At 42.9% G+C, this 11,926-nt stretch overlaps 1 protein-coding gene across 2 annotated transcripts; it reads left to right on the plus strand.

Moving 5' to 3' along the window:
- Positions 1-779: 779 nt before the first annotated feature.
- On the plus strand, positions 780-11,588 carry LOC119180876 (crustacean hyperglycemic hormone). Of its 2 annotated transcripts, XM_075884144.1 has the most exons (3): positions 780-979; positions 4,936-5,160; positions 11,091-11,588. In XM_075884144.1, exons 2-3 carry the CDS (start codon positions 4,943-4,945, stop codon positions 11,197-11,199), a joined length of 327 nt encoding a protein of 108 aa, XP_075740259.1. In that variant the 5' UTR covers positions 780-979; positions 4,936-4,942; the 3' UTR covers positions 11,200-11,588. The 2 variants fall into 2 exon arrangements, with proteins under 2 accessions (XP_075740259.1, XP_037287909.2); XM_037432012.2 differs by lacking the exon at positions 780-979 and having other exon boundaries at positions 4,925-5,160.
- The last annotated feature ends 338 nt before the right edge of the window (positions 11,589-11,926 follow it).

Genomic DNA, 11,926 nt, shown 5'->3' on the forward strand with positions numbered 1-11,926 from the left:
AGAAAAGCTACGAAATTAGTACAAAGTCGCCAAACCTGGCCAACATGGCTAGATCCAGGAAGCCAGCTCATTGTCTTCGACGAAAACCAGCGAGCCGCAGAAGCCAGTGAATTCCTAGACTGAGTCCCTCAATTTTTTACCCAGATACATTGTATTGAATTAGGTAGTCTATACTACTAGTAGTAATACCGCTGCTGCATACTTTTATGTTTTTTTATCACTTGGTCAGTTTTTAGTACATATTACTAGCCACTGACATTGGTCTTCAGGGCACGTTGTTTTAATTCACAATCTTTTCGACATTTGTCATTCGTTCTTATTGTTAATATGTAAGGCTAAATACTTCAAATAAAATAAACAAGCAAATAAATAAGAAAGAAGACTGACAGGGTTAAAAAAGACCGCATTAACTACGGGAAATAAAACAGGGGCCGCAATGATTTGTTGTATTGGGCGGGGGATTTGTTGTATTGCAGAAACGAGGCAAAGGGGACAAACAAGGAGCGGTTGGGCAAAAGCGAGAAAATACTTCCGGACAATAAAAACTTAACTGCCCAAGACAGAGAAACAATGGGGATGACCGTCACCATTGACGTTTTTTTTTGTGGTCCAGGGAGGAGAGGAAGAGAGACTGAAAACAGGGCGAGCGTGGGAAGACAAGGAAGGCCACGTGACTCGTCGTTCCACGCCCTTACTCTTTCCTTTCTTTCCTTCTTCAAGTCCGTCTAGAGTACAAAAGTGGCCACACATTGTCGCAGGGATAATCGGGAGCAATTCTTTGGAGACGCAAGCGACAGCTCCGCGATCTGCAACTAGCGTCTGTTCGCCTTCCTCTGGTCCTGTCTTCAGTGCTCCCCGTGTGCTTGTACGCCGTTTCTTCCCTGTGGGGACGTCCCGCCGCGGCAAGGAACAGGTGCAACTTGGTCCTCACGCATCGCATACTCCCGAAATCGGAGCCCACTACTCGGCGGCACTAAAGGTACGTTAATTAGGATGCTATAGCAAACGTTTTTTTTTTCTTTTATAGACAACCTGTCTGCGGCTATATCCTGATTCATAAGATCTGCGGACAAAGCGACTCGCAGGTCAACTATTTCTGCCATGCCTGATCCCATGTCGGCAGTGCCTTTTTTTTAATTATCGCAATTTTCAATGGTGGCCCTGCCAACCTATTGAAAAGCCACTTTCTCTTGCAACGAAAAAATCGCGATGGCGCTGTTCTAAGCAGTTTTCCTCATGACACTATACGAGATCGTTACATGTATTTTGCTCATAGGAAGTCGAGTCAAATTGAAGAAACGCCCAGACGCACAGGAAAGCGAATGAGCCCGAATAAAACGCGAAGACTCTGCCACTTAACTTTCAGTGACCGCCAATGGTTTCCAGTTTAATCTTAATGGTATCTTTGTGATCCTAATAAAATTTTATTGGTAGTTTAAAGACACTGAATGTTTATAATTGCTATACAGCGTCCCATTCAAAGCAAATATTTCAAAACTTGATAATCGAGCCCTCACAAGGTCCCTTATTCACTTTCTTAAGAAGACACAAACGGAAAAGCCATGCTCTACTTTTTTCTCAGTCTATCGTGCCCCACTACCATTCGAGAGCTTTCTGCAGTTAACGTGGTTATGCACTGGCTCCAAGATAGAGGCACTTCGCCTGATTTCGCATTGCCTCCGTGATCAGACCACATTTAAACAGGCTACGATGTGATGGATTGACTTCGCGTCACTTGACGTCACCGTGCCGTGATGACGAAGTCACACATTTTGTCAATCTCTACTTCATCGCGCAGTCCGTCACACAATCATTTTATGCATCACTGCTCCCCGATGTCACGTGCCGTCGACGTTCAAACTTCGCGCTTGATGATGCATTTCAGATATTCGCCTTATATTTGATTTCTTTTTTTGGGGGTTCAACTAAAATAATTAACTAGTACAACTGCTGGGGTGTAACTTTCGATAATGAGGATATTATGACTATGGTCGCTAAGTAGAAGACTCCGACAGTTTCAACTACTGGAATTTTTAGGCTACACTGACTCAAATACACGTATCTCAAGCATTACTGACATCGTGAAAAATGCGGCTGCTGCGGCCGAACTTCGATCCTGCGTTCTTCAGATCAGCAGTCCAGCTCCATAACCACGTATAGAAGCACAACTGGTTAACAAAAATATTCCGATAACGCAAACAGGTTTGAGATCGCCATGCTATCGACACTATACGTGATAGGATATTTTGTAACTCCAGGTATAGTGTAGCAAGGAATAATGCTTTCAATGTTGTACTATGTTTCCACTTTCTGATTAAAGATCAAACATAAACGTCATCCAGTGTCGAAACAAGCGTTATCAATTAAGCAAAATATCAGCACAAACATAAACTTTCTACACTTTCTACATCGGATGCTTTCGGAAATAAAGCCTGTAAGAGAAAGAGACAAAACATGAGAAAAAGACAACAGTTCACTTGAAAGCCCTTTATTGTCAGTGTTGAACACTATAGTCATTTTCACTAAAGCTATAACGGGGCATAGTGCATAATTTATTCACCTGAACCAAAGTGCAGCCCTCCCCCTTTTCCTATTCGCACCATGGTAGCACATGAATTGCATTGCCGTTTTTTGTTGAAACAGATATTCAAAAAAAAACTTGTCAATGAGAGCATCAATGCAGCATCGATCAATTGTTAAAAATAGGAGCTTTGTGCACAATAAAAAATACGTGCTAAATAAGTACGTTACTGCTTGCTTTTGAAACTTTTCGTAACTTCGGGTTTTCCCGAAGTTATGAAAAGTTACCGTCATTCCCAGCGCTCCAGCAAGCAAGTGCTATCTGAGAAATTCGCATAGACGGTGCCGCCACACTTCTCTCTAAGTATGTTAGTCCAAAACTTTTATGGGTTTAATAATACCCTTTGCTTGCATGTTGTGGACTTCTTGTTGAATTGTCATACGCTAGGTGGCGGACACCCGTGGTCAGCGGTGATTAGGAAGAGAATCACTAGTGTTATTGCTGTGCTTTACGAGTGAAGTCTGGCCGAGTGGACGGCTTTCGATGCAAAATGTGTCACGGTAAGAAGCCAGATGGGGGCATAGCGCAGCTGACTGCTCGGGTTTGAGATACGGGGCGATCATTAGGCGTAAGGTCGCATCGAGGCACACGCCATCCTGTGGGTCACATGGGAGATCGGAACATACGCCTGCCGCAAAACTGGTGACGCTGTTGTCTAATAAAGATTTTAGCATGGCATCCAAGATTCCTTAGGGTGGCACTTGCTTTGCGAAATCAAAATCGATAAGAGGTAAATATGTTCGGCTAGAGGCCATGGTTGCGATGGAGTGTGACGCAGTGATGTCACGCGCCAAGAAAACATCCGGATTGGGCGTCATGATATAATAACCATCAAGCACGAGAGAGGCTGTTGCCGATTCAATTAATATAAGAGCTTTAGGTGGTATCCGGAAGTAGTCGTAGGTACGCATTATGTTCGAGAAATTGGGTCGAGAATTCGAAAAAGGGAGAAGTTCTAGGCAGACAGTACCGGTGGCGCAGTCGATCAGGGCAGAATGCGCCTACAGGAAGTTCATACTGGAGATTAGCCCATGAGGGCAATGAAATGGGAACATGGCGACCGGCAATACTAACACAAGTGGTACACATTCCAGTGACGGCCACAGTGACACCATCAGTGACACGAAGGAGTTTGGTCGCAGCAGGCGTGAAGACTTTCTTGAGTAGGTGACACAAATGAGCACACGTTTTGTACACTTCGGCTCTGGTATCGACTAAGTTCGTGAAAAAAACACCATTAACATACACCTCAGTGAAGTTCGTATAAGTAGGAAGTGTCAACAGAAGATTTGGGTCAGTCGCAAATGATACAGGAACATATAGGTAGAGGGCGCTTGTATACATAAGCGTCCAAATACGGGTGCTTACATTTCAACGGAGCTAGTAGAGGTTAATCACAAGGGGATGACGCACCCTAATGGACACGAGGTCCAAACCCTTATACCCTCTCGAACCTCTTGGAGGAATTTTTGTTGAAGAATAACCACCGGGTATCGCCGCGAATAATCACCCCTGCAGTTTGAACGGAAAAAGGAAAGCGCGCAACAGAAAGGCCTTTAGACATCACATATATCACTTGTACATCTGTATGCATGAGTACGTGACGTGCTCTTCGGTACTGGTCATGACCCTGTAACCTTACTCGCTCAGCACTTGAACACCTCGACTCCATTCATGCTTGCTACGTCATCACTCCGTTCAAATACGCGTGCGAGCTCTTCGGGACCACGCAAGTTCTCCTACATCTCTACAACAGACACCATGACGGTATCACGGTTTAATTTACATTCGAAGAAGAGCAAGGGAAAGCGGGATTACAGGTAAACTACCCCACTGATGAACATCTTACTCCATTGAAAAAATGACAGTCGCACTCACGCGCTATATGCACACGCCACACCACATCACTATCGCTGAGGTTATCACCACCAGTATGGCCACGCGAAATTCAGGGCAATATTCTCTGTTTCGTTTCTTGTATTTATCCAGTATTTATCATGCCCCAGTTATCCGCACAATCTTAATTTTGTTTGCCCGCCCAACTTTCTACCACCCTTCTCCTTATTTACATAGCTTTTCTCAAAGTTCATCATTTGGAATACAGCATATTCTTGGGGTTAAGCTCTAAAGACCAGTGGTTATGTTGGTTCTTTACAATGTAGTTACATATGCCTAACGCTTCTCCTCCACGCCCCGTTTGTCACGCTTAACTGCAAGTGACGTTGTTATGGAAGTAACTCCCTGTTAGTCATTATGATTGATAACCCTTTGCGCAGCCGGTGTGCTAGTACATAATCCTCTTATGGCGCATAATCGTGCTCAATATCTCTGTTGCATTCGCTGATGACTGCTAGCTTCCTGATGGCGTCCGTTCGCTGGCTGGCGGCCACAATGGTCGTGTGCTCGTTGCTCCTGCTGGCGCAGCCCCCGGTGGGCACTGCAAGCATCCAGCACAAGCGTTCTTTTCTGGAGCTGGGCTGCCGCGGAAACTTTGAACAGTCATACCTGGCCAGACTTGAGCGCGTCTGTGAAGAGTGCTACCAGCTGTACCAAGAACCGAAGGCTTACAACATGTGCAGGTAAGCTGGTATGTTCCCTGGGCTGGCTTAATGGCAGCCTAGCGTGTGCTTAACAAATATTCAGAGAAAGTGAACAATCACCAAAACCAAGTTCATCTGAATTCATGCTTTCAGAATCTTCAAGTCGAGCAGCTTGTCTGAAATAAATCGTTATAATAAACCTAGGTGATAATAATGCATCTTTCATTCGCCCTATTGCTGCAACTCCCTTATAACGATGACGTAATTCGAGTTTTAAGTCCTAAAGCCACGGTATGAATATGAGAGACGCCGTAGAGATGGGAGGGGGGGGGGGGCATGGAGAATTTTAAATCCATCATGGTTTATATTGTGAAACTAAAATCTGAGTACACTTGGTTTCCTTGCATTTCACCCACTCTGAATTTAAAATGATCTGAAATCAAACCCGTATCGTCGAGCATAGCAGCCCGCCCCCCTACGTGAACAGCTACTTCGAGGGTTTATTGTTATCTTTGCCGCTTGTTTGCAGTGAAGATATATTTCAAAAAGCCAGCGCAACCTCTTAATTACATCACTGAGAGGACAACACCACTGAACTAAAAGCAGTTTATGATTGAAAAACGCTCTGTATGCTCAGGCGATCCAAGTTTGTTTAGCAAACATTTCACTTATGCCATTGCCTCCTGGCTTCCCCTATTTCCCTCTCCGTCTTCTTCTCTCAAGATATCATAATGGGCATCGTTAACTTAACGACTCCTTAAACTCATTTTATTTCTTGATTGCTTAATGAACCAACATGCTCTACGACTATGTGTGATGGAAAAATTACCGTCATATCCACACAGTCATTAATGTTAGAAGAGTTTGCTCGAAGATTTGAGGTTAACCCGTCAATTTTCCGTACACATTTCTTGCCATAATATATAAGCGTGGCAATGTTGATATAAACGAATTTCACACACAATGTTTAATAATTGACATTCGGTTCTAATAAATACACATTAATTAAGGTGGTACGCCACTCAAAAAAAATTTTTTTAAGGACAGGCAGCGTTGAGATAACTTTTTCTCAAAACCAGCATGTATTATTTAATTTATACAGCTATTTACACTTCAAAATATTGAATATTTAGTTATTGGGAAGTAATCTTTGTCAAAAATTGCATTAAAAGTGCTAGCCATGTCAGCTGTCATAAGTGACTAATGGGAGGCTTTACTCAGTCAAACATGACATTTGTGTAACTAATGGCTGGAGCTATGCAGTGAACTAGAATAAATATTATGCAGTGAATATAAAGGAAGTAATGCTAAAAACACAAAAAACGGGGGAAAAGAGCCAATTTAGACTGAATGAAAAATATTCCATGGATTTCTTTTATTCTAGGTCACTGCATATATATACATATATATATATATATATATATATATATATATATATATATATATATATATATATATATATATAAAATAATTATATATATATATATATATATATATATATATATATATATTAATGTTGTGAATCATTGTGCAAATTTCTGTTCTAAGTATACGCTGAGAAATACGTTATGAAAATTCGCGTCGAAACATTTGGAGCAATAAGTTATATTCAGAAAAACGTAAACAAAGATTTCCGAGCTTGTAAAAAGGGTCACAATCTTCGCATGCAGGCCTAAAATGCACCAGATTCATAGCTGGGCTCTTCTGCGGAAGCATTATTGTCTCCTTTTGTTCGGGTGGCTGCTCGTCTTTTCTTCCTGGCCTGTTTTGCCCCATCCGCTGACTTGCGTTTAGCATTCTGCATGCGCATGTGATCCCTGGCGATGCAAGCTTTCGTCGTGTGGTACCCTGGTTCTACGCCAGCTTGTCTCAGGATATCTAGGATGCTTACACTGCCATTAATAAAGTGTGCCACAGCAAACATTACTGTAGGCAAGCTTACATTTGGGCAAGCTCTTTGGGTGCCCGCTGCCATGTTAGACCATTGAAACACTCATTAACATATTGAGTCTTGTTATGAATGGCACTTCATAAGAAGGTCATCAGAACACAGATCACTGTAGACAGTTTTAAATTTGTTGAGCACATCATTTGGAAGTCGTCATTTGTGTACATATTTCCCTTGGCCGAGTGCTTCTACCCTTTGGTATCCACACCAGCTTTTTGGTCCAAGTGGACACAGGCCATGTCTCGGCTGCTTGTCGGTAGAGCTGCAACGAAAAATACTGGCAAGGGTAGCCTTTTTCATTGCATAAAGGTTCCCCAAATCAGCCCTTATGGCAATGCGATAGTAGTTTTGTGCAAACGGTCAATGATGGCATCATTGAGCTTTCCCTTGCCACCGAGTCCACACACTGTCTTCTTCAGTTTTCTGAGGCGGCAGCCAACACGCTTCTGGACATGCCATATACATTCCAGTTTCTGCACACTGTCCTTTCCATACATGTCTTTGACAGCGGCATAGCTCTTGGAATCACCATCTCCGTAGTACTGCAGGTACTTCAAATCTCTTTTGCCTTTCGACCTTTCAAATATTCGGTATAGACTCACCATCTCCATACTGCCAGCATTTCCTTCATGGTTTGCTTGACAGGAAGTGTGGTTTGCCTTTCATTCCTGTTACGAAGCACTATCTTGCCTCAAATTGCTTTTGGTTTTAAAAGACTTACACGAACTAGAAAGGGCCTCAACATCAATAACCTTTCCCGTGTCAACAGAAATCACAGACACACAACCGTTCAAAGATGAATGGTCACGCTTCTGCCACGTGCCATCACATGAAACACCACACTCGGCACTCCCCATAACACGGCGAACTTCTACAGCAGCATCAGTCATCGACTTCGACGCCACTTTTCCCGCCGCTGCAGAAAGCCGAGATGAAAATTTGTCGTAGGTGGAGTGACGTGGAGGAGCAGGCATGTTCATCACTTTGGAAAAAGTCTACGCACCAGTATGCCCTTTTCCTAACTGGCGCATCGCGTAAACCTTACGTAAAGTGTTATCGTTGGCACGGCCCACCTTTCTCGACGTATAAAATGGGTGCTTGAACGCACAGTCGGTACACACGACCGCACAAGCCGAGCATATGCCATGGTGAGAGCGTTCCTCGAGCTTCAGTGTTGTGTTCATGCATTCGGAACATGCCAGCGATGAAAACACTTAAGAAAGAATAGGAATGTCCATTATTCTGTTCTCTTGGAGCGCAGAATTCTCTGGTAGAGCCTGGTACGCATTGTTTATGTCCCTAGGCTTCTTCGCGGTCGCCGAAATACCGGCGTCTGTGTCAGTAGGAAGCATCGTTGTCGTGTAGCGATTTCCAGCGAACTTGCAGTTCCTCGTATTCTGTGTTCTGCCCTTCCCCATGCTCGTCGTAATATGGTCCAGGTGGTCCAAGGATACAGCCCTAAGCGTCAACACGTGAAACAAATGCAGAACGAAGCCTGACGTAGCCTGACCAAGGCAAACAACAAAAATTTCGACGAGCATCGTGCGTCCCCCTTGTGGCTGTTATTCGAGATTAACGAAGACTTTTAAACACAATGTTGTATTTAAAGACATCATATTGTATAACAGTGCGAATAAAATGCATAAAGTATTTTAAAAGCATTAATACAGACGAAACAACACTTGTTTTTGAAACCAATTTTTCGAAACCGAAACCACAGTTGGAATTGTGGTTTCGGTTTTGCTATGGGAGCATAGGGTATAGAAAACTTGCTGCAACTCGCAAACGAATGACGCTAGGAGGATAATTTTTGTTGCAATATATGTGTGAATGTTTAGGCGTGCAAGAAAAACAAATCAATAAAAATTTATTTCGCAAAAAAATGACTTTTGAAGGTGGCCTACCGCCTTATCTATATAACAAAATTATAAGAAAGGTGGCGCTCGAAAACGGGCGCGCTAGGCAAGCTAGAGGAAGGGAACGACGAAGTCCAGAATAGGAACAGCCGGCCCACAGTAAGAGGGCTGGTTCTTGTGTCTCTTACTACTCATCTCGTCAATACATTATATATACACAAGAGATGTTTTGCAAAGTACAAGAAGGGCAGCCTCGATGAGCTCGGGGACTAGTTTCTTTTTACATATGATAGTTTTATGATGCGTTTACTTTATTTATATGAGTTATATGTACAAGAAAGTTATTTTACAAAGGAGACCACCTGCTGGAAGCTCCGCTTCATTGGTGCAGACCGCTGGAATTAATCGATTGATAGGCATGTTTCCAGCGTTTCACGTCCTCGTGAAGCAGATCACCTCGGTGGCCGTGAGGATGGGATCATGTTCGATGTGATGAACGTGTGCGTTGAGTGACCACTGGTTGAGAAGAGCTAGGGTGAAATCAGTTCAGCGAGCGACGTCTTCTTGTAGGGCACGAAGGCATCATTGCGTTAGCGTTGGCAGCCTTTGCTGCTTGAGTCACCGTTTGACGCCGCCTAAATGACGTGGTGGTCTCCCCTGGCGTTTTTCAAATACAAGTTGTGCACAATAATACAGTTTCTGACAGTCACGTACGCGAATGTCTCTAGGTGCGTCAAGCTGTATTCGTGCACTACCGAAGAGTACGTTGCTCTTTGAGACTTGTGTACCATTGTGGCAGTACTTGGTTGCAAAAAGGGGTATTGATTGCGTCGGCAGGCGTGGACACAGAGAGAGAAGGAAAGACGTAATGTGAACGACAGTTTATAGAACTAAAATATCTTCTGAGGAAAGAAGAATATTACAATGAATAGTATGAAGACAGTAAAGTAAGACGAAGCTAAGCTTTCCTGTCCGGCTGGTGCGCTCTGTAGCCATAAGAAATCTCCAAAACAACAAAAATATGAAACTACAGAATGCAGAACGTTCTACGAGAACACGCTATGCGAACGCACTGACCACCTCATCAACCATCTATCCAATACATGCGAGAAAAAAACATATTTTATTTATTTCTGTGCAATAATGGACTGTGATGTGTGGGGGAAAAATGGGGGCTAGAGCTATTGTCCATTGTCTTCATGCTATGGCGTAACGCAGGCAATACGAGGTATAAAAACAGAAAACCAGAGGAAGAAAGCGGGAAATAGAAAGTGAACGATAAATAAGGTTAGTATAGGCGAAAAGAAGAAGTCAATACAATTAAAGAAAACCGAAGAGACACAAGAAATGCAGCCCAACTCGTCATGTACAACAGGCTTGGAACCATCACGCCGAAGAGGCTTTAATTTGGTAAACAGGGGGCATATCTTCAGAGTCTGTGCATGCGTTCATCAGAATGTGCAGCCTTTGTTCCTGGTAACCCTGAGTGATTGTCAAAATCTTGAGCTTGTAATAATAATTATAATAGTAGTATTACTGTATTACATTATTATTATTATTATTATTATTATTATTATTATTATTATTATTATTATTATTATTATTATTATTATTATTATTATTATTATTATTATTATTAACATCATCTTAGGTATTACGTCACAAAGGCCAGGAGATGAATATTAGAGACGATGTCTGGGAGGGCTCCGGAAATTTTGACCATCTAGTGTTGTTAAACGTTCACTGACATCGCAAACTACTTGCGTCTCTACCATTCCCCCTCGATCAAAACGCGACCGCCCTGGCCGGGATCGAACCCACGATCATCGGGTCGGCAGCAGAGCATCGTAGCCATTTTGGCACTGAGGTGGACTGTTCTCAAAAGCAAGCCTGGATTTGTGTAGGTCATTGCTGGCAACAAAACAATCAGCCGTAGGCTGTTCCTACCTGGCTGCATCAGTTGACATCAGTTGGCCAACTGTTTCGCATCCTCTTCGATTTAGACGTGAAAATAGACACGAAGAAAAACAATTGCCATGTGAATTGATTGCACATAAATTTGGAGATCCCTATTGCTGGTAGAGCATAAGTTTCATCTGGCTAGGAATGTTGACTTCATCTGTTCGCTCTTATGAATAGTTTCCAATTCATTTTTTTTTGCGCAGAGACAACTGCTTCAAGAACGAGTACTTCTTCCAGTGTGCCGAGGCGCTACTTCTCAAAGATGAGATAGACAGTCTCAAGAGTAAGGTCGATTACCTGTACAGCCGCTGACGACCTTAACGAGGACAAGACACAAGGGCCGCTCATCAGCAATTCATTGTTTCATTTCTTCATCACCATAAATATCTAGCCTACAGAATCTGACTGCAACCGCAACAACCAACATACTTACCTTAAACATAACTTCAACCTAGACTGGAGCACAAGCGATGGGACACAGTCGTGAAAAAAAAAATACGATGTGACCTGTCTGGTGCCGTCTAGTTCATGGAGAAACTTCGAGAATCATACTGATCCGGCTTAAGCTTCCTCCATTGAAAATCCCAGCACGACCTTTACACCAGCGGCCCTTGAAGTGAAGCAATGGACTAACAAAGGATACGTCCACGAATAGTCATGGCCACTATAGCGCCGTCATGAGTTCGTCGGTGACACTATTCGCCACCCGCTTGACAACATGTTCTCTTGCTTAGTTTGAACGAAATTTCAGTGCTGCAGTTCCTGTCTCGTATCATTAGTATATATCTTATGTATCTGCGTGTAACATAAAGTTAACACGTACTAAGGTTGAATAAAAATTATACTGTTTTACGCCTTCTGTTTTGATCCCTTATTTTGTTTCTTTATACCCCAATTTACCAAGCCTAAACTTTTATGTTACAAAAAAAGCAAACGCGATTCACTTACTTCAAGTGCAATACTGCTTCGCACGGGATTATATGTTGAACAATGTTGTGGGAGGGGGTAGGCTTGGAACATCTGGGATGCATCTCGACAC

This window comes from Rhipicephalus microplus, unplaced genomic scaffold (genome assembly GCF_043290135.1).
Source record: "Rhipicephalus microplus isolate Deutch F79 unplaced genomic scaffold, USDA_Rmic scaffold_24, whole genome shotgun sequence".
Lineage (NCBI taxonomy): Eukaryota > Metazoa > Arthropoda > Arachnida > Ixodida > Ixodidae > Rhipicephalus > Rhipicephalus microplus.